This window comes from Leucoraja erinacea, chromosome 23 (genome assembly GCF_028641065.1).
Source record: "Leucoraja erinacea ecotype New England chromosome 23, Leri_hhj_1, whole genome shotgun sequence".
Classification (NCBI taxonomy): domain Eukaryota; kingdom Metazoa; phylum Chordata; class Chondrichthyes; order Rajiformes; family Rajidae; genus Leucoraja; species Leucoraja erinaceus.
This window is the reverse complement of record NC_073399.1, coordinates 7,689,993-7,712,311: the sequence shown is the minus strand read 5'-3', so window position 1 is coordinate 7,712,311 and position 22,319 is coordinate 7,689,993. Positions and strand designations below refer to the sequence as shown.

The window sequence follows — 22,319 nt, the reverse complement described above, 5'->3', positions numbered from 1 at the left end:
GAGGGCAGTGGAGGCCAAATCACTGGATGGATTTAAGAGAGAGTTAGATAGAGCTCTAGGGGCTAGTGGAATCAAGGGATATGAGGAGAAGGCAGGCACGGGTTATTGATTGGGGGCAATCAGTCAAGATCGCAATGAATGGCGGTGGTGGCTCGAAGGGCCGAATGGCCTCCTCCTGCACCTATTTTCTATGTTTCTATGTTTCTAGTTTAAAAGCAGTATTTTCCTACCAAGAAGAATCAGAGCTGGAAAAAAACAGAAGAAATGAAGGTCCACTGAAAAAGATGAACCTAAGCTCAATTTTGAGTGTCATAGCAAAGGGTCTGAATACTTATGTAAATGTGATATTTCAGTTATTTATTTTTAATTACTTTGCAAAAATTTCTAGACACCTGTTTTCACTTCTTCATTCTGGGTTTTTTTTAAAGTCTCAAGAGAGATTTAGATATAGCTCTTAGAGGGCTTTCTCACGGTGCGGCCTGACGCAAGACTTAACAAGAGTTTAACATCGTGGGAACCTCCTGCGATAACAGTACGGCATTCGTGGACCACCGAGGACCTCCGTGGCGCTAACGGCAGGTAGTCGTGTAACTTTGTAAGTTCCGGAGAAAATTCAAACATTTTTGAATTTCTCCAAGAGTGACGAGAGCACTTTTTGGTGAGCGTTGCAACATTGTATGAACGCAGATGCCAGTGCGATATCCGTAATGACTCTTGCGGGTACCGTGGGAACTCCTGCGAACGGTAAACCCGGAAGCTTGACAGAGGGGACATAAGGTGAGTAAAAAAGGTGGTCTCAATATCGCCAATGGACCATGTGTCCATCGAGGACGTCCCACCTAACTGTCATTGTTTGAGAATCTTTTTCACAGTAAGACTTGCAGAGATGCCTCTCAGAAAAGCGCAAAGAAAGGGGTCAAAGAAAGTCAGAAAGTTTTTAGCCATGCAGGTAAATGAGGAGGAGACTCAGCAAGAGAGACAGGTGGAGAGGCAAGAGGAGATGCCAGAGATACCACTGCCTGTGGGCTCCTTGGAGCAGGGAGAGGGTGATCAAGGTGGATTTGAGATTGCCACCCCAGTAGCTGTTGCCTCCCCAATAGCCTCAGCAGACGATAACATAAAGGGAAGATGGCAGAAGGTAAGGCCATATAACTTCAACAGGGAACAAGAGGGGGAACTGGTGGAGTGGTACCAATGCAATGAGATTCTCTATGACAAATCCAGAGAGGATTATAGAAATAGGGAGAGAAAGCGCAACCTGCTGGAGACGAAACATGTCTAAGCAGTTGCTCATATTGTCCAAATTGAGGTCTCCGTTGAAACATGGGCTTAACCCAGTGAGACTTCCTCTTAATTCTCTTTTTAATTAATCTCACTCTTCTGCCTTCACGCAAGCGTTTTCGATGCACGTGTTGCGCTAATGCATACAGCGCGTCAATGAAAATAACAACCAGCCTGTACTCGAACCAACTTTGTGTAGGCATGTCTGCAAATGAGCCAATTCTACGAACGGAGGATATTTATATAGTGTGTGAAAAAAAGTGACAGCATTTGTGCCACGTGATTAACTACACTACAGTCCACGATGTTCATTCACGATTAACGGGAAAGATCGGGAGACGGACAAGTCACTCGCACAAATGACAGAATTGCCGAGTACCGTGGGAACTCTTTGTCTACCCCCCGTTATATCGTGCGGAACTCGTGCTGGACCACGACCACTTCACTCTGGTGACATCTTGCGTCAGGTCGCACCGTGAGAACCGGCCATTACGGCTAACGGAATCAAGAGATATGGGGAACGGGGTACTGATTTTGGATGATCAGCCATGAAGAGCGGCGCTGGCTCGAAGGGCCGACTTGCCTACTCCTGCACCTATGATTTTATATTTCTGATCCAAGTCGTCGAAGTCCCCCGAATAAAAGGCGCACTTAAATGGGTGCAGCCCGCCCTGTGGGCTGAATGTTTGGCAGAGATCTATCACTGGTAATGCTTTTGTTTTCCAAAATCCCGCAGCGCGATGTAGCAGGCTACAGACACGGTCTGTGTTCATTACTCTCCATACAATTACCAATTATCTTCCTGCTACACTGCCCGCAAAGAAAAAGCCTGACAGCAGATTTGCAGCTTAATAGAACAGGAAGAACAAGCAACATTCATCTCCAGTGTGAGATACATTAGCTCCCCTCTGGCCAATGGAACATTTTGTCTGCAATTCAGGCTTTCCCCAGAGACGTTGTTTTGATATCCAATAATTGTTTTAAACACAATTATGCTTCATATTATCATTAAACTGCCCGTCAAAGCTAATGCTTGCAAAATACACTCCAGGATCACAACTCCATAAATACACATTACGCTAAAGAAATCTGTATACTGTCCACCTGCCCACATCACTGGCATCTCCTCACCGACAACCTCCAAAGTCTTCAAAGGCCCGTAAGGTGCGCAGCGGTAGAGCTACTGCCATTCAGCACCAGAGACCCGGGTTCAATCCCGACTACGGGTGCTTGTCTGTACGGAGTTTGTACGTTCTCCCCGTGACCTGCGTGGGTTTTCCCCGAGATCTTCAGTTTCCTCCCAAACTCCAAAGACAAACAGGTTTGCAGGTTAATTGGCTTGGTGTAAATGTAAAACTGTCCTTAGTGTGTGTAGGGTAGTGTTAAGGGCCTGTCCCACAAGCATGCGACTCCATGCGGCAAGCGCGACCTAAGCGACTCCATGCGGCAAGCGCTACCTAACGTGTTCGCTTGAGCCGTACGGCCTCGCGGGGCCGGTCCCACTTCAATTACCGGAGCCGTATGGAGTTGTGCGGAGCTGGTCCCGACATCGCGCGGGGCTCCGAAAAACCGACCATGTTCAAAAATTCCGCGAGGCAACGGCCTGTCGGCCCGCAGCCGCCTCGACGCCGTACGTCACGCGCGAACTTCCCGCAGACTTCGCTCGCACTTCATGTCACTCACTCGACCTCCGCGTGGCCACCGCTTCTGGTTAGGTCGCGCTTGCCGCATGGAGTCTCATGCTCGTGGGACAGGCCCTTTAGTGTGCGGGGATCGCTGGTCGGCGCGGACACGGTGGGCGGAAGGGCCTGTTTCTGTGCTGTATCTCTAAACTAAAACTAAACTAAAAGGTTACTGTTTAAATACTTCACATGTCCTGGAGTGGGAGGAGGGGGGGAGGCATTAGCTGTTGACTGGCTACTGGCGTGGGATCTGGCTGATTCAATCTTATTTTGACAATAGACAATAGGTGTAGGAGGAGGTCATTTGGCCCTTCGAGCCAGCACCGCCATTCAATGTGATCACGGCTGATCATCCCCAATCAGTACCCCTTTCCTGCCTTCTCCCCATATCCCCTGACTCCGCTATTTTTAAGAGTCCTATCTAGCTCTCTCTTGAAAGCATCCAGAGAACCTGCCTCCACCGCCCCCTGAGGCAGAGAATTCCACAGACTCACAACTCTCTGTGAGAAAAAGTGTTTCCACGTCTCCGTTCTAAATGGCTTACTCCTTATTCTTAAACTGTGGCCCCTGGTTCTGGTTGGCGTGGACTCAGTGGGTCGAGGGGCCTGTTTACGTGAATTCAACCAATTACTCCACTCCCCTGGGTCCTGTGCTCCAGGTTCTGTCCTGTCCACTTGCTATGTATTTTATTCTCTCTCCACCCTGCCTCTGTGAAACTGGTCAGGTCTTCACACTGCCGTGCCTCTGACATGCACGTTGTGTACATTTGCTGTCACTAGGTTAGTTGTTAGTTGCCAGGGATGTTGTCAAGGGAACGGCGTGGAGCCGAGCGGATGCCGGTGTTGGCCAGAGTGGGGGTGGGGAGGTGGGGGGGGTGGGGGTCAGCTGAATGAATGTCGGGGTGGGGGTGGGGAGGGGCAGGGATCAGCTGAATGAATGCCAGCGTGGGCTGAGCTCGTTTACAGACAGGGTGGAGCGGCTGATGGTGTGTGACATTTTGCATTTCCCAGCTGACAACATTCGTCACCCAGCCAGAGGTCACGGATACAGATTACAGTTCAGACGGAGCCGGGACTGACCCGAACTATGCCTTCACCGACCTCAGACCTCGGTTCAACAAATTCCATTCCTTGTTGCCTTGCTCACGTACAGCTGCTTAAAGCAGTTTGGTCACGGGAACCCAGCAACCCGTCCAGGTGAGACCTGCACCTCCTCCAACCTCATCTCCTGCATCCGGTATTCTCCTGTACGTCGGTGAGACCAAGCGTGGACTCGCCAAACACCCACTCGATGATTTTTCTTCTCCCCACCCCCTCTATCCTGCCCCATTTCTCCCATTATTCCCCTCCCCCCCCCATCCTGCCCCCTTCCTATATCCCCCCCCCCCCCTGCCTTTACATTTCACCGCTCTTTAAACCCTGTTCTCTCCTTATCAACACACTTTTGTCTCCTTTAGCCCTTTCCTCACCCTTAAAGGGCCTGTCGACATGTCGCGGGGTAACGCCTGTTTGGTGGTGAGTAGTCGCCCAAAGAGTCGTACCTTTTTCTGGGTCGCCTCTGGATTTTCAACATTTTGAACATTTTTGGCAACCTGCTGTGACTATGACGGGTGCCGGCAAGTCGCCGAAAAAATTTGCCTAAAAGTGGGACAGGCCCTTTAATATCCTTTTCATCTCTAGGCCTTGTCCTCCCATCTGCCAATCACAAACTCAATTTCTCTGTATCCACCTATCACTTAAAAAGACACAATGTGCCGGAATAAATCAGCGGGTCAGGCCGCATTGTTGGAGAACATGGACAGGTGACGTTTAGTGTTGGGATCCTTCTCATCTATGCTGCCTGAGTTACTCCAGCATTTTGTGCCTTTTTCTGTGAAGCAGCATCTGCGTTTCATATCTCTCTCTCTCACTTGCTCTCTCTCTGTCTCTCTCTGATTCAATCCTGTTCAGCTGGAACTCTTCCTCCAGTAACTAGACAACGCTGTTCCCGCCCTCACGTCCGATCCAACCGTCATTAAGTTGCTGCCAATTTCCGCACTTTCACAAGGTCCACGGCTCCTGATTCCCAAACTACATCAAAGATTTGGATGAAGGATCAAGATTAATCCAATTAAAGTGTATGATCATTCTCAAAAGCCCAGATGTATAAACAGGGATAGATTCACAGTATTCTTTAGTTGCAAGATCCAAGGATTAACTCGGCAATTGGTCAGGACTCAAGAATGTTGGCAGGATCTCTGCTCAGTGTAAAGATGCATTAACCAGTCCTTCGGTGTTATACAACAGAGTTAGAACGGGCTTAACAGAGTCCTGCTCTCGTCACATTTGATGTTTTCCAACACTAACTTAGATTCACAGGCCACATTCCATGTAGTAAAAGATCCAATAGGCTTCACCACAGCATCACTAAACAACATCAGAGCAATGGAAGGTGGACAAAAGTGCTGGAGAAACTCAGCGGGTGCAGCAGCATCTAGGGAGCGAAGGAAATAGGCAACGTTTCGGGCTGAAACCCTTCTTCAGACTGATGTAGGGAGGGGGGGGGGGGGGGGGGGAGAAGAAAGGAGAAAGGAAGAGGAGGAACCCGAGGGCTGAGGGAGAGCTGAGAAGGGGAGGAGACAGCAAGGGCTACCGGAAATTGGAGAATTCAATGTTTATGCCGCTAGGGTGCAGGCTGTCCAAGTGGAATATGAGGTGTTGCTCCTCCAATTTACGATGGCGCTCACTCTGGCCATGGAGGAGGCCCAGGACAGAAAGGTCGGATTTGGAATGGGAGGGTGTTCGGTGAAACGATCGCCAAGCCTGCGCTTGGTTTCATCAATATAGATCAGTTGACATCTAGAGCAATGGATGCAATCGATGAGGTTGAAGGAGGCAAGAGGAACTGCAGATGCTGCAATCTTTGGTTTAGAGATACAGCATGGGAACAGTCCCTTCAGCCCATTGGATCCACACTGACCATTGATCACACGTTCACACTAGCTCCATGTAACCCCACTTTTATATCCAGTCCCTACACACTAAGGGGCAAATTTACAGAGGGCCATTTAACCTACAAACCCGTACGTTCTTGGGATGTGGGAGGAAACTGGAGTTCCCGGGTAAAACACACAGTGCTGGATCCACGTTTCGTTTGCCCAACTTTGTCCCACCCCGCCCCCCTTTTCCAGCCTTCTCCCCCCCCCCCCCCCCCCCCCTCCTTCTACAAACAGTGTGAGGAAGGGTCCCGACCTGAAACATGGCCTGTCCATTCTGCCTGATCCCCAGACTTCCTGCAGCTCTATCTATGAGAGTATCGCTCTTTGCTGTCAGTTCATTACACGTTTGAAGGATACTGGAGGAAAATGATGACAGGAAGGACGATAAAAGGATAATGTTACTGTGATGATTGCCAGAGACTCTTTAATAGTGCAAGTTTATTTTATTACCTTATCTATAAAAACTGGAGTTAGATCTTGAAACAAGGGCAAATGGCTTTTTACTTGTGCCAGTGTTTTTTAAAACCTAAAGTAATCGTTTAATGGTGTGCCATGTTAGAGTCAGTACATCAACATGGCCCTGTGTTATCATTAAACTGTCAAAAGGAGCCTTGGTGGGATTTAAAACAGGTACAGCCTTTACAGTCTGGTTTAATCTCCCTCTCCCTGTTTACAGCAGGAAGCTCTACTCCCCGGCACAAGCAGTGTGAGACAGGAACGCACCGCACCATCTCCCAGGCAGTAGTCCCACAGTCACAACTTCATGTTACAGGAGCAGAATTAGGCCATTCGGCCCCATCAGGTCTTCTCCGCCATTCAATCATAGCTGATCTATATTTCCCTCCCAACCCCATTCTCCTGTCTTCTCCCCATATACCCTGACACCCGTTGTAATCAAAAATCTATCAATCTCCACCATAAACCTAATTTGAGGAAAGACATTCTTGCTATTGAGGGAGTGCAGCGTAGGTTTACAAGGTTAATTCCCGGGATTGCGGGACTGTCATATGCTGAGAGAATGGAGCAGCTGGGCTTGTACACTCTGGAGTTTGGAAGGATGAGAGGGAATCACATTGAAACGTATAAGATTGTTAAGGGCTTGGACACACTAGAGGTAGGAAACATGTTCCCGATGTTGGGGGTATCCAGAACCATGGGCCACAGTTTAAAAATAAAGGGTAAGCCATTTAGAACGGAGTCGAGGAAACACTTTTATCACAGAGAGTGGTGAGTGTGTGGAATTCTCTGCCTCAGAGGGCGGTGGAGGCAGGTTCTCTGGATGCTTTCAAGAGAGAGCTAGATACGGCTCTTAAAAATAGCGGAATTAGGGGATAAGGGAAGAAGGTAGGAACAGGGTACTGATTGGGGTGATCAGCCATGATCACATTGAATGGCGGTGTTGGCTCGAAGGGCCGAATGGCCTATTCCTGCACCTATTGCCTATTGTTTATTGTCCCCAAGCTCCAACGTACCCGCTACGTTCATTCTCCGTGCTCACCACGAGTTTGATATATTTTAAACTCAGGAGAGCTCTTGGAATGAACTCGTACCATGGGACAGGGCTATTACTAATTTCACAGCTACGGTTGTAAACATTAAACGAGGTATAATTTACAGCGCACAGCCTCTAGTCAGTCTCCTCAGCTGCCACATTGCTGCACTCTCCCCCCCCCCCCCCCCCCCCGTCCCCCCTCCCCCAATGCCCCTTCACATTCACTCAAGTACATCAGTTGTGTATCGAGGTTATACCTGCTTCAGCAGACCCCACTGTGGCCATCCTGCCACACCGGGGGTCCTCCCTCCGCTCACCGAGCACAATCACATTTCAACTGAACTACTGCTGTGATTACACTATTCCCCCCCGGCCACTATCGGAGCCCCTGCCAGGTTCCACGCACGCCGTCTGATTGGGGATGACATTTCAGTCCGTTACTGAGAGAGAGAGAGCGCACTGTTAGAGGAGCTGCCGTTTGGATGACTTATTCAACCAAAGCCCCGCGTCGAGATAAAAGCTCTTGTGGAAACTAATATGAAGTATCGTTGAATCATGATGATACAACTTCCTTGCTGGCTTTCTAGAAAAGGCAAACCTCGTTCCCATTGCCTGACACACCCTCAGGGCCCTGGAAACTATATTTTTCTCAGCAAATTTAATATTTCCTTTTTGGAATCCATGATTAAAACTAATTTTGGCAGCTGTTTGGGCAATAGACTTGAGAACATAGAAACATGTATTAAATGATGCGGGGAATAGTTAGAGTGAATGGACGTCTTTTACCCAGATGACAGTTATCAAGAACCTCTGAAATAGGTTCGAGGTGAATGGGGAAAGATTGAATAAGAACCTGAGGGGCAACCGTCTCACACAGCAGGTGGTGGGTATTTCAAAGAAGCTGCCAGAGGGTGTAGTTGAGGCGTGAGAAACAATATTTCAAAGACGTTCATGGATTGGAAAGGTTTGGAGGGATTAGGCCCAAACACAGCCTGGTGAGATGAAGCTTCAAAGGGGCATGTTGGTCAGCATGAGTAGGTTGGGCTGAAGGGCCTGTTTCCGCGCAGGGTGACTCTGTGACCATAGCAACATGTTACATAACGGGCAGATACGATGGTAATATTTAAGAAGCTTTCAGATAGGTAAGAAAAAGGCACAACGTTTTTGAGTAACTTAACGGGTCAGGCAGCATGGGTCATCAGAACATGGATAGACGATGTTTCAGGTCGTGACCCTGTTTCAGATTAGTAGATAAGGCACGTGGATATGCAGGGAATGGGGGGGGGGGCGATATTGATCATTTGCAGGCAGATGAGGACAGTTTATCTTAACATTATGTTGGGCATGGACATGGTGGGCCGAAGGGCTTGCTCCTGTGCTGTTCTCTGCACAGTTTCCATGGCAGTGCTTCTCCTGGTGTGAGCACTGGTCTGGCGATAGTTCCGTTTATAGTCGTGTTTACCGAGGTACAGTGAAAAGCTCTTTGTTGCCAGTCACTGTCAAGATGTGCCCTTTAGTCTCATTCCTTCCATCTGTGGAAACAGCTCCTCTTTCACCCAAACACTTCCTGATTTTGACTTGAACAAATTTCCTCTCGGTGCTCCTCAGCTGCAAGGAGAATGATTTCTTCCTCCTCGGTCCACAAACATGCTTGTAAATATTTCTGCCGGCTACGCATCCATCATATAACGTGGTCTCCACAATAGATTGCTCTCTGTATAATATACTTCCATATTACATCAGTTACATCAGTGCCTTAATCACTAGTTGACATCATTAACGTATATAAAAAGCAATGGTTCTCGGGCTGAACCTGAGGAAACATCATTGATTGAATTGATTGTTTGAAGGATACAGCATGGAAACATGCCCTCCTGCCCACCGAGTCCACACCGACCATCGATAACACATTCACACTTGTTCTGTGCTGTCCCAATTTCTCATCCGCTCCCTACACACTAGGGGGGGCAATTTACAACTAATTTACAAACCTGCACATCTTTGGGATGTTTGAGGAAACCAGAGCACCCGGAAACCCTCGCGGTCACAGGGCGATACGTGCAAACTCCACACAGACAGCAAAGGAGGGTGGGATTGCAGCCGGTTTCTGGCGTTCTGAGACAGCGGCTGCTGCGCCAGCTCACCACTTCTCATTATGTACCATTTTGTCTCTGCCTCTTTTAATGAATGGACAGAGTTTTGTCGTCTGCCTGTTCATCCAGTGGTCTATCAGCCTCAGTCTTTGGAAAGCCCGTGCACATGGTATTCTCTGCCCTCGTGAGGGCGGTGGAGGCCGATTCTCTGGATGCTTTCAAGAGAGAGCTAGATAGGGCTCTTAAAGATAGCAGTCAGGGGGTATGAGGAGAAGGAGGTATGAGGGGGTATGAGGAGAAGGCAGGAACGGGGTACTGGGGATTGGGGATGATCAGCCATGATCACATTGAATGGCTCGACGGGCCGAATGGCCTACTCCTGCACCGTTTGTCTATTGTCTAATGCAGAAAGTGACATTGACATGAGAAGATCAGGCATGGTCACTGAGTGACTGAGAGAGAGAGGAGGTACCAGGGGCCAGACACAAGTTGCTGGGCCAGCTCAGCGGGGCGGGCGAGCAGGCATCTCCACCCATTCCTTCTCGCAAGAGATGCTGCCTGCCCCGCTGAGTTGCTCCAGCATTTTGTGTCAACCCTCGATTTAAAACCAACATCTGCAGTTCTTTGCTGCACAGGTAGCCGAGGCTGATGGGCCTGCTCCGAGACGCCATGATGATGGCGTTGCCGTTCACCTTGAACCTCCACCTACCTGCGACGTGGAGTAACGTGTCGTTGACCACCTCCACCTTCAGGAATATCCTCCCCCTCCTCTCAGTGTGGTCGGTGCCGCACATGCTGGGGACATTGACCACGCACTTCTTGTGCACGTTCAGGTCGCAGGCTGCGGGGTGGAAAGACAACGCACGTTTCACAAACCGCCCTCACAACACGGCGGACCGCTCGCCGCGTCCAGCCCGAGAGCCCGCCGTCTCCGCGCCGCATGACGCCCGTACCAGAATACTCAGCAGTGGGGTCTCAAACTTTCCCGCTCCAAAATAAAGGACAAAGGGTCAAAATACGGAACAAATTCCCAACGGCAATTCGTGGACCAACTCGGCCGTGGCTGGGTGATCGGCGAGTTGGCCCGTGTGCGGGACTGCCCACACAAAGCCCAGCCGGCGGGCCAGCTGAGGAGTTTTGTCCCGGGCGAAGTTTAGCGCGACTCGGGGCAAAAACTCCTCAACTGGCCCACCGGCTGGGCTTTGTGTTCAGCTGTACGCAAAGCCCAGCACCCCGTCCAACTCATGAACCGATGTTCGGCCATGAGAAGGAGGGGTGGTGGTGGTGTCAGCGGTAAGCAAAGGTCCGAAGGTCGGACAGCTGGCCGGGCTGCCGACCGACCGACGGGGCCACGGGCGAGGCGCTGCTGCTGCTGCACTCCATGGGCTGCACTACGTCGGGACGGGTGAGGCGGGGCCGGAAGCAGCGCTCTGACCCGACAGTCCCCTCGACCCGAGTAGTTGCAGTCAAATACGGGACAAGGGCGGTCCTGTATGGGACAAACCAATTTAGCCCAATGTACGGGACGTCCCGGATAATACGGGACAGTTAGCAACCCTACTCAGCGGGGTCTTCAAGGAAAATAACCAGCGCTGAAAGCGGGAAGTGAAGAGGAATAAATATTTATTTAACAATAAGAGCACTGTGCTGTGGAGAGCAGAAAGATGCCACTTCCAGTCCCTTGGCTGAGCATAGAGTCATAGTGTCATACTGCATGGAAACAGGCCCTTCGGCCCAACTTGCCCATGCCGCCCAAGGTGCCCTATCCCACCGGCCCACGTTACAAGTATGCCTGCGTTCACATCCTTCTAATTATTGTGTCTAAGTATCATGTGCAGTTTTGGTCTCCAAATTTGAGGAAGGACATTCTTGCTATTGAGGAGTGCAACGCAGGTTCACAAGGTTAATTCCAGGGATGGCGGGACTGTCATATGTTGATAATATGGAGCGGCTGGGCTTGTATACTCTGGAATTTAGGATGAGAGGGGATCATATTGAAACATGTAAGATTATTAGAGGATTGGACACGCTAGAGGCAGGAAACATGTTTGCGATGTTGAGGGAGTCCAGAACCAGGGGCCACAGTTTAAGAATAAGGGATAGGCCATTTAGAATGGAGATGAGGAAAAACCTTTTTATGCAGAGAATTCGGAATCTGTGGAATTCTCTGCCTCAGAAGGCAGTGGAGGACAATTCTCTGGATGCTTTCTAGTGAGAGTTAGATAGAGCTCTGAAAGATAGCGTAGTCAAGGGATACTGATTGTGGATGATCAGCCATGATCACATTGAATGGCGGTGCTGGCTCGAAGGGCCGAATGTCTTACTCCTGCACCTATTGTCTATTGGCTATTGTCTACAAATTGCCCCTTGTGTAGGGAAAAGTGGGATAACATCGAACTAGTGCTCGACACAAAATGCTGGAGTAATTCAGTGGGACAGGCAGTATCTCTGGAGAAAAGGGATGGGTGAGGTATCGGCTCGAGACCCTGCTTCAGGCTGAGAGTCAAGGGAGAGGGTTTTCCATGAGGTAAACTAAACAAAGGGCTGTGCGGGGAAGTCCATCTGAGTGTCTAAATGAGCGGCTTGGTTCACACCTCCCTCCCTCAGGCTCCACGAATGAAGCCAGACCGGGGAGGTACATTGCTGCAGACTCACACCTGTGACAAGCAGCTTACCTGGAGATTTACAACTCAATATATCCGTTTCATAACTTTCTGTGATCTAAACCTCTAACTTCATCACTGCAACATCATCCCCCGATGATGGATTTAATTTTCTCAGAGTGTACATGAGGAGGAGCGATCTGCACTGTTCCCCCACACACACACGCTGCTGCATTCTTCATTCACGTCCTCACAGTCTCTCTGTCTGTCTCTGCATCCATGCATGCCACACTCTCCTTGTGCCTGTCTGTGTGTGTGCGCGCGTGTGTGTAAGTGCGTGCGCGTGTGTGTGTCTGTGAAATTGTGTGTGTGTGCGCGTATCTGTGTGTGCGTCGTTCATCTGTGTGTATGTGGTCTGTGTGTCTGTGTGTCTGTGTGTTTGAGTGTGTGGGGGAGGTCTCTGTGTGTGTGTGGGGTGTGTGTGTGTGTGTATGGGGGTGTGTGTGTGTGTGTGTGTGTGTGTGTGTGTGTGTGTGTGTGTGTGTGTGTGTGGGGGGGGGTCTGTGTGTGTGTGTGTGTGTGTGTGTGTGTGTGGGGGGGTGGGGGGGGTGTCTGTGTGTGTGTGTGCTTGTGTGTGCATCTGTATGTGTGTGTGTGTGTGTGGTCTGTGTATGTGTCCCCTTGTGCTTGAGTGTGTGTGTGTGTGCAGTGTGTCTGTGTGCATGTAAGGCTGTATGTGTTTGCACGTGTGTGTGTGTGTATGTGTTTGTGTGTGCGTGTGTGTGTTTGCACGTGTGTGTGCGTGTGTGTGTTTGCACGTGTGTGTGTGTGTGTGTTTGCACGTGTGTGTGTGTGCGTGCGTGCGTGTCTATAGCTCTGTGTGCATTTGTCTCTGAATTACGTTTACATTTGGTCAAACACTGGCAGGAAACTTACTGTCACATTTCATCCCTTGGTGAATGAGGCCGTACAGCAGTGAGCCACAGTGGTCACAGAACGTCGGACTTCCATAATTGTGGATTTTAAACTTGTGTTTGCTCCTTGGGTCCTGCAAACAAAAGCAGACAAATTGATTGATTCTGTTCTTTCGAGAAAAAAAAGCTCCTCAGTGTTTGTTCCAGGGTGTTGTCACAAAGTCTGCACTGGGATCCCACATACCTGCCCCACGCATCAGGTGGGGACACAGCAATAGACGATAGGAGCAGGAGTAGGCCATTCGGCCCTGCGGGCCAGCACCGCCATTCAATGTGATTATGGCTGATCATCCCCAATCAGTACCCCGTTCCTGCCTTCTCCCCATATCCACTGACTCCGCTATTTTTAAGAGCTCTAACTAGTTCTCTCTTGTAAGCATCCAGAGAACCGGCCTCCACTGCCCTCCGAGGCAGAGAATTCCACAGACTCACCACTGTTGGGTGAGTCCAGGCCACAGTCTTAGAATAAAGGGGAGGTCATTTAAGAATGAGGTGAGAAAAAACTTTTTCACCCAGAGAGTTGTGAATTTATGAATTCCCTGCCACAGAGGGCAGTGGAGGCCAAATCACTGGATGGATTTAAGAGAGAGTTAGAAAGAGCTCTAGGGGCTAGTGGAGTCAAAGGATATTGGGAGAAGGCAGGCACGGGTTATTGATAGGGGACGATCAGCCATGATCACAATGAATGGTGGTGCTGGGCTTGAAGGGCCGAATGGCCTCCTCCTGCACCTATATTTCCCCATTCCCGTAGGTTGCCTGTGCGTGCATTGGCTGCTTCACCAGCCGAGGGCTTGTGAATGGAATGAAACATTGGGCCGCGATGTCAAAATCCCTCCCTTAGGAAGGGAGGGTCAGAGGTGAGGCGGTTAAGATGTCGTCCTAAGACTCTTTGCCGAGGAAATATTGCAGCTGTGCCCTGGGGTTGGGGAGACTGACCTGTGATGTCCACAACCATCTTTCTTTGCTCATGGGTGCAAGATATTCATATAGAGGATGGCGAGTGCCTGGAACACACTGCCTGGTGGAGGCTGACACGTAGAACAGAGAACAGTATGGCACAGGAACAAGCCCTTTGGCCCACCACAACGTGCCAAATCCAAATCCTATCAGCCTGCACCTAATCTATACCTCTCCATATATAATGTAGCTATCCAAACGTCTCGGAAATGCCATGATCATAGCTATACGATATCACTATCTTCTGGATGGATATGTAGGGAATGGAAGGATGTAGACAGAGGAGATTAGTTTAGCTTGGCATCATGTTCGGCACAGTCATTGTGGGCCGAAGAGCCTGTTCTGTGATGGGTCGCTGATATTAATGGAATTGAAGAATATGGGGTTCACCAGAAGGCTCAACGGCGTCTCTTCCTCCTGAGGAGACTAAAGAAGTTGATTCTGGCGAACTGCTACCGCTGCGCCATCGAGAGCATCCTTACCAACTGTATCACAGTGTGGTATGGCAACTGCTCTGTCTCCGACCGGAAAGCACTGGAGAGGGTGGTGAAAACTGCCCAATGCATCACCGGTTCCTCAATCCCCTCCATTGAGTCTGTCCAGAGCAATCGATGTCTGCGAGGGGCGCGCGGCATCGTCAAGGACCGCTCTCACCCCAACCATGGACTGTTTACCCTCCTCCCATCCGGGAGGCGCTACAGGTCTCTCCGTTGCCGGACCAGCAGGTCCAGGAACAGCTTCTTCCCTGCGGCTGTTGCCCTACTTAACTCTGCACCTTGGTGATTGCCAGTCATTCCCCCCCTCGGACACTCCCTCCCCCAGTGACTGATCTTCCCCCACCCTGCACTCCTGCTACTGTATATACATATATATATTTTACTGATCCATTATTCTGTGTTCGCACTTCTGGGTGAGATGCTAACTGCATTTCGTTGTCTCTGTACTTGTACACTGCACAATGACAATAAATTTGAATCTGAATCTGTTCGTGCAAGAAAATGGTGTCGGGTTGGAGGTTCAGCCATGGTCATGTTGAACAGCAGACTAAGCTTATCCCAGGTCTCCTGGCAGAAACATGGCCTATATTTGAAATGAACTCCACAACCGTTGCTGGGTGAAGTCCACCCCTGCTGTTATATCCGGTTTCCTTACAGAATCTGTAGGAGAGAACTGCAGAGATGCTGGTTTAAATCGAAGATCGACACAAAATGCTGGAGTAACTCAGCAGGACAGGCAGCATCTCTGGAGAGAAGGAATGGGCGACGTTTCAGGGTTGAGACCCTTCTTCAGTCAGAAGTGCTGGAGTAACTCAACAGGCCAGGCAGCATCTCTGGAGGACGAGTCTGAAGAAGGGTCTTGACCCGAAACGTCACCCATTCCTTCTCCCCAGAGATGCTGCCTGTCCCGCTGAGATACTCCAGCATTTTGTGTCGATCTTCTATTTCCTTACAGCCCGTGCTCTTGTTCCAGCTTTGTGAACTGGAAATGCAACTTCCAAAATTCGATGTTTCAGAAATGAACAAGTGAAAAAGAGGCACACTGTGACAGGTACACCACGCGGGTGACAGGCAAACTGGAGACTCCAAATGCTGAGGCTTTGGAATAACTACAGATCTTCATTACAAATACCATCTGGTCCAGCCTGAGTCAAGTTGTTATCTCATTTACATCATCAGTTGGCAAGAAAGTGTTTGAAATGCAGAATAGTTGGATTTAGATGAAGAACTTGATTTAGACTGCTAAGTAATTAAATCAAATTCATTCATGTTCCCACAGTGAAGCTTCTTGTGATGGAGAGACAACAGACAATACACAATGAGTGCAGGAGTAGGCCATTCGGCCCTTCGAGCCAGCACCGCCATTCAATGTGATCATGGCTGATCATCCACAATCAGTACCCCGTTCCTGCCTTCTCCCCACATCCCCTGACTCCGCTATCTTTAAGAGCCCTATCTAGCTCTCTCTTGAAAGCATCCAGAGACCCTGCCTCCACCGCCTTCTGAGGCAGAGGATTCCACACACTCACCACACTCTGTGGGAAAAAGTGTTTCCTCATCTCTGTTCTAAATGGCTTACCCTTATTCTTAAACTGTGGCCCCTGGTTCTGGACTCCCCCAACATCGGGAACATGTTTCCTGCCTCTAGTGTGTCCAAGCCCTTAACAATCTTACATGTTTCAATGTTCCTCTCATCCTTCTAAACTCCAGAGTGTACAAGCCCAGCTGCTTCATTCTCTCAGCATATGACAGTCCCGCCATCCCGGGAATTAACCTTGTAAACCTACGCTGCACTCCCTCAATAGCAAGAATGTCTTTCCTCAAATTAGGGGACCAAAATTGCACACAATGCTCCAGGCCGAGTGTCCTATTGAGCGTGGAACGTTCTCCTGATCGTGATAGCGCTGTCTGACTCAAAGCAGTTGGGTTCTTCTTTGGGATTGTACTTTTGTCTCCATGCCTTTCACCCTGTCGCCGCGTTGCCATGGCAACAAACTATTATTGATGGCAAAAAAACCTTGAGCTGTCAGTGTGTTAATTGCCCTATTATTCTGCTAGTGCAATGGTAAATTAAAGGAAAATATTAACATAACAACACAGTCTAAAGCGCAGCCCCTGCACCTGATGCTGTGAATTCTAAAGGTTTGCAGAAGCCTTTGGGATGGAGGCCAAAGTGATTTACTGCCTCTGCTCGTTCCTTATTTCCTTTCCCCTTTCGAGTTCCATTATTTTCTCTCTGATGTCAAGATGAAAGTCTAACGGCGAAGTCGTGATCTGAGTAATTGGGCAATTGCTTCATGTTTCACATCCAATGCTGATGCCCATTCAAAGCAGGCCTCAGCAGTGAGTGTTACCATAGTTCATGATTTAACATAGAACGCAGGACAGTGCAGGACAGACGCAGAATGCTGGAGTAACTCAGCGTGTCTCGACCAGAAACGTAGCCAATTCCTTTTCTCCAGAGATGCTGCCTCACCCGCTGAATTGTTACCCCAGCATTTTGTGTCTACCTTCCACTTTACCAGCATCTCCAGTTCTTTCTTGCACAGAACAGTACGGCGCAGAAACAGGCCATTCGGCCCACAATATCCGTGCCGCACATGATGCAAAGTTAAACTGACCACGTTCAGTTCAGTTTAGTTTATTGTCACGTGTACCGAGTTACAGAGAAAAACTCCTCTGCCTGCACATCATCCATATCCATCCATTTTCTGCATATATATTCGGGCCGAAACGTTGCCTATTTCCTTCGCTCCATAGATGCTGCTGCACCCGCTGAGTTTCTCCAGCATTTTTGTGTATCCTCCATCATTTTGTTGTTTGCTCAAGATTCCTTTCGTGTGTCTCTCGATCTCTGCTCCACTGCAAACTCTCCCCCGTAAAGTTGTTCCCCTCTCTCTCACTGCTCCCCCGGAGATTCCCGCTGCTTTCCAGCCGTTCACTTGCCAGGCGTTGTCTTGCCTTACGCACCCCTTCCTTCCGCAGTTCTCCCCACTACAAGCAGTTGAAGACGTCGCCCTAAACATCACCTGTCCATTCCCTCCCACAGATGCTGCCTCAATGCTGAGTTCTTCCAGTACTTTGTGTTTTATCCTCAAGATCCCAGCATCTAGTCTGTGGTGCTTCTTTAGAAACTTAGAAAATAGGTGCAGGAGTAGGCCATTCGGTCCATCGAGCCAGCACAGCCATTTAATATGATCGAGGCTGTTCATCTAAAATCAGTACCCTGTTCCTGCTTTCTTCCCATATCCCTTGATTCCGTTAGCCCTAAGAGCTAGATCTGACTCTCTCTTGAAAGCATCCAGTGAATCAGCCTCCACTGCCTTCTGTGGCAGAGAATTACACAGATTCACAACTCTCGAGATAAAAAGTTTTTCCTCATCTCAGTCCTAAATGGCCTACCCCTTACTCTTAAACTGTGACCCCTGGTTCTGGACTCCCCCAACATCGAGAAAATGTTTTCTGCATCTAGCCTGTCCAATCCCTTAAGAATTTTAAATGTTTCTATAAGATCCCCTCTCGTCGTTCTAAATTCCAGTGAATATAAGTCCAGTTGATCCATTCTTTCATCATATGTCAGTCCCGCCATCCCGGGAATTAACCTGGTGAACCTACGCTACACTCCTTCAATAGCAAGAATGTCCTTCCTCAGATTAGGAGACCAAAATTGCACACAATACTCCAGGTGTGGTCTCACCAGGGCCCTGTACAACTGCAGTAGGTCCTCCTTGCTCCTAAACTCAAATCCTCTCGCTACGAAGGCCAACATGCCATTAGCTTTCTTCACTGCCTGCTGTATCTGCATGCTTACTTTCAGTGACTGTTATACAAGCACACCCAGGTCTTGTTGCACTTCCTCTTTTCCTAATCTGACACCATTCAGATAATAATCTGCCTTCCTGTTCTTGCCACCAAAGTGGATGACCTCACATTTATCCACCTCCAACACTCTGTATAGGGGAGCAGAGTCTACCACGGCATGGTCTGCTGGCCAAGGACGGCAGATTTACTTTCCTGTAGCGTATTAGTGAACCAGATGCATGATGACGGCAGTCTGCGGTTCATGGTCACTATCACTGAATTATTTTTACTTTAGATTTGTTTAATTACTTACATTTAAATCCCCCAGCTGTCATAGCAGGTTACGAACACATAAAACATGGAACAGTATTTGGACACTCAGACCATGAAGTCTCCCATTCGATCATGGCGGGTCTATTTTTCGCTCTCAACCCCATTCTCCTGCTTTCTCCCCGTAATCTTTGACGCCATTGTAAGTAAGTTTATTGGCCAAGTATTCACATACAAGGAATTTGCCTTGGTGCTGCGCCCACAAGTAACAACGTGACATACAGTGACAGTTACGAATTACTCCGAAAACACTAAACATTAATAATAATAAGACATTAATGATAAAACACCATTGATCAAGCATGTGAACCAGCAAAATACCAGATCAGAGGGAGGTTACAGATTTTTGGCTGTTGAGTAGAGCAACTACTCGTGGATAAAAACTATTTTTATGTCTGGCTGTGGCAGCTTTGACAGTCCGGAGTCGCCTTCCAGAGGGAAGTGATTCAAAGAGTTTGTGGCCAGGGTGAGAGGGGTCAGAGATGATCTTGCCCGCTCACTTCCTGGCCCTTGCAGTGTACAGTTCAGCAATGGAGGGAAGGTTGCAGCCAATAATCTTCTCAGCTGATCGGACGATTTGCTGCAGCCTCCGGATGTCGTGCTTGGTGGCTGAGCCAAACCAGACCATGATGGGGAAGGTGAGGACAGACTCTACGATGGCCGTGTAGAATTGGACCATCATTGCCCGTGGCAGATTGTGCTTCCTCAGCTGCCGTAGGAAGTACATCCTCTGTTGTGCCTTTTTGTTGCATCTCTGAGCTAATTGACCAAGCTTGTGTAAACACAGAAAACAGGTGCAGGAGGAGGCCATTTGGCCCTTCAAGTCAGCACCGCCATTCATTGTGAACATGGCTGATCATCCCCTATCAATCATGCCTGCCTTCTCCCCATATCCCTTGACGAGCTCTATCTAACTCTCTCTTAAATCCATCCAGTGACTTGGCCTCCACCGCCCACTGTGGCAGGGAATTCCATAAATTCACAACTCTCTGGGTGAAAAGGTTTTTTCTCACCTCAGTCTTAAATGACCTCCCCTTCATTCCTTCGCTCCATCGATGCTGCCTTACCCGCTGAGTTTCTCCAGCATTTTTGTCTACCTCCACTTCTGCATATATATCTCCTTATTAAACCGTGCCATCAACCTTTTGGTCTGAGATGATTGGGGCTGGATTCCTTGCCACATTTACACGCATGTTGCTCTCGAGTGGGGTCTGCTGATTGTCACTCACATGTGTTTGGACAAGGTGCTGGATCCTTGCCCCGGTTTAATAACAGAACAGAAATCACTTACTGTTTAACAACTAGTCCTTTGTTAAACACCAGTGAATTATTAAAAGCAAATGAAAAAGCAAGCAACACCGCTGAATAATTCATGGCAGAGGGAGTGCAAGTGACTGCCTCCCTCTCACTGTCTGTCACTTGCTGTGGCTGTGGCTGTGTTAGCTGTGCCTCTGACAGCTGTCACTTCCACCCACTCACAGCCCCTCTCCTCCAATCTCCGCTCCTCTCCAGAGAATAGACTGCTTGAAAACCAGCTGTTTAAGAAGGAACTGCAGATGCTGGAAAATTGAAGGTAGACAAAAGTGCTGTAGAAACTCAGCAGGTGCAGCAGCATCTATGGAGCGAAGGGTGCTCCAGATTTCCCCCACATCGCAAAGACGTGCAGGTTTGTAGGTTAATTGGGCCCTGTAAATTGCTCCTAATGTGTAGGGAGTGGATGAGAAAGTGGGATAAGGTAGAACTAGCGCGAACGGGTGATCGATGGTCAGCCTTGACTCTCTGGGCTGAAGGGCCTGTTTCCATGCTGCCCCTATCAATCTCAGATTCCTTGGCTCTCCAATGTCTGCTCCTGCTCACTGCCCATGGATAAGAGGGGTGTGAGAGGCAGAAGAAAAGGAGGAAAGAGAGAGAAGAAGAATAGGACGTTCCTTTAGGAAAGAGATGAGGAGGAATTTCTTTAGTCAGAAGGTGGGGAATCTGTGGAATTCTTTGCCACAAAAGGCTGTGGAGGCCAAGTCAATGGATATTTTTAAGGCAGAGATTGATAGATTTTTGATTAATAAGGGTGTCGTGGGTGATAGGGAGAAGGCAGGAGAATAGGGATGAGAGGTTAAGATAGATCAGCCATGACCAAATGACAGAGTAGACTTGACGGGCCGAATGGCCTAATTCTACTACTATAACTTGTGAACTTGTGACCATGACTTCCTGACCCTTATACTCAAAGGACACTCTTTTAGAAAGGAGGTGAGGAGGAACTTCTTTTGTCAGAGGGTAGTTAAACTGTGGAACTCATTGCCACAGAGGCCTGTGGAGGCCAAGTCAGTGGATATTTTTAAGGCAGAGATGGACAAATTCTTGATTAGAACAGGTGTCAAGGAGTGTGGGGAGAAGGCAGGAAATGGGATTAGGAGGCAGAGATCAGCCATGATTGAATGGTGGAGTGGACTCGATGGGCTGAATGGCCTAATGGGGCTGATTCAAGAGTTCTCCCGAGTTTCCCCTGATTCGAACACGGAGAATTTACGGTAATGGCCGCTCGTAGGTACTCGGGGCTCTCGTGGACATTTATCAACATGTTGAAAAATCTTCACGAGTCTTCACGCGCTTACCGCGTTTCCCGAATCCCTGCCGTTAGCGTTACGAGCCGCTAAGAGACGTCCCCGAACGTCGACGTACCCGCTACATACATTCTACATGCTGACCATGTGTTTGATTTTTTTTTTAAACTCGGGAAGAGCTCGTGAATTACCTTGTTCTACTCGTATAACTTGCGAAATTGTGAACATGATTTCCTGACCCTTAAACTCAATGCCCCGACCAACTTGAAGACCAAGTTCCTGAGCAAACATGGATGGTCAGTAAATAATGACATTGGCGTAAACATTTACTACACCGGCTCCTTTTTTTTACAATGAAGTTGTATTTACTCGACATCTTTACACTGCAATACTCTCACCCAGCCACTGGCCAGAACCTGCCTGAACATGAATCATATCTCAGGCAGCTGGGAGGGGCGTAATGGAATTCTCTAGAAATAAACCAGGAAGGAGTATTTCAGTTTGGTGGAGAGAAGATGGAAGGTGAAGAAAACAGGTTCTGTTTTAAGATTAAGATTAAGGGTTTGTACATAGATACATAGAAAATAGGTGCAGGAGTAGGCCATTCAGCCCTTCAATGTGATCATGGCTGATCATCCACAATCAGTACCCCGTTCCTGCCATCTCCCCATATCCCTCGATTCCGCTACCCTCAGAGCTCTCCTTTGAGAGCATCCAGTGAATCGGCCTCCACTGCCTTCTGAGGCAGAGAATTCCACTGATTGGGGATGATCAGCCATGATAACCTTGAATGACGGTGCTAGCTCGAAGGGCCGAATGGTCTGCTCCTGCACCTATTGTCTATTGTGTAATTGGAGGAAACCCATGCAGTCACAGGGAGAACGTGCAAACTCCACAGAGACAGCACCCGAGGTCGGGGTTAAACCTGGGTCTCAGGCGCTGTGGGGGCAGCAGCTCTACCCGCTGCGCTACTTCTACTGATCGCTGGTGGAGACAAGGTGGGCCGAATTGATCAATCAATCTCAGACAAGGCAGAGTTCTGTGCTTCAGTGTGAAGCTTCATCAGTTCCA

At 48.9% G+C, this 22,319-nt stretch overlaps 1 protein-coding gene across 4 annotated transcripts in view; it reads right to left on the bottom strand.

The window, feature by feature from the left end:
* The window catches only part of LOC129708162 (protein kinase C alpha type), a 172,367-nt gene that overhangs the window by 63,157 nt on the left and 86,891 nt on the right, over positions 1-22,319 (bottom strand). For all 4 annotated transcript variants that reach the window (XM_055653753.1, XM_055653754.1, XM_055653755.1 and 1 more), the window contains exons 4-5: positions 13,065-13,176; positions 10,235-10,366 (exon numbers count right to left, since the gene is read on the bottom strand). In XM_055653753.1, the coding sequence (XP_055509728.1) occupies positions 10,235-10,366; positions 13,065-13,176 (244 nt within the window). The remainder of the gene's footprint in view (positions 1-10,234; positions 10,367-13,064; positions 13,177-22,319) is intronic.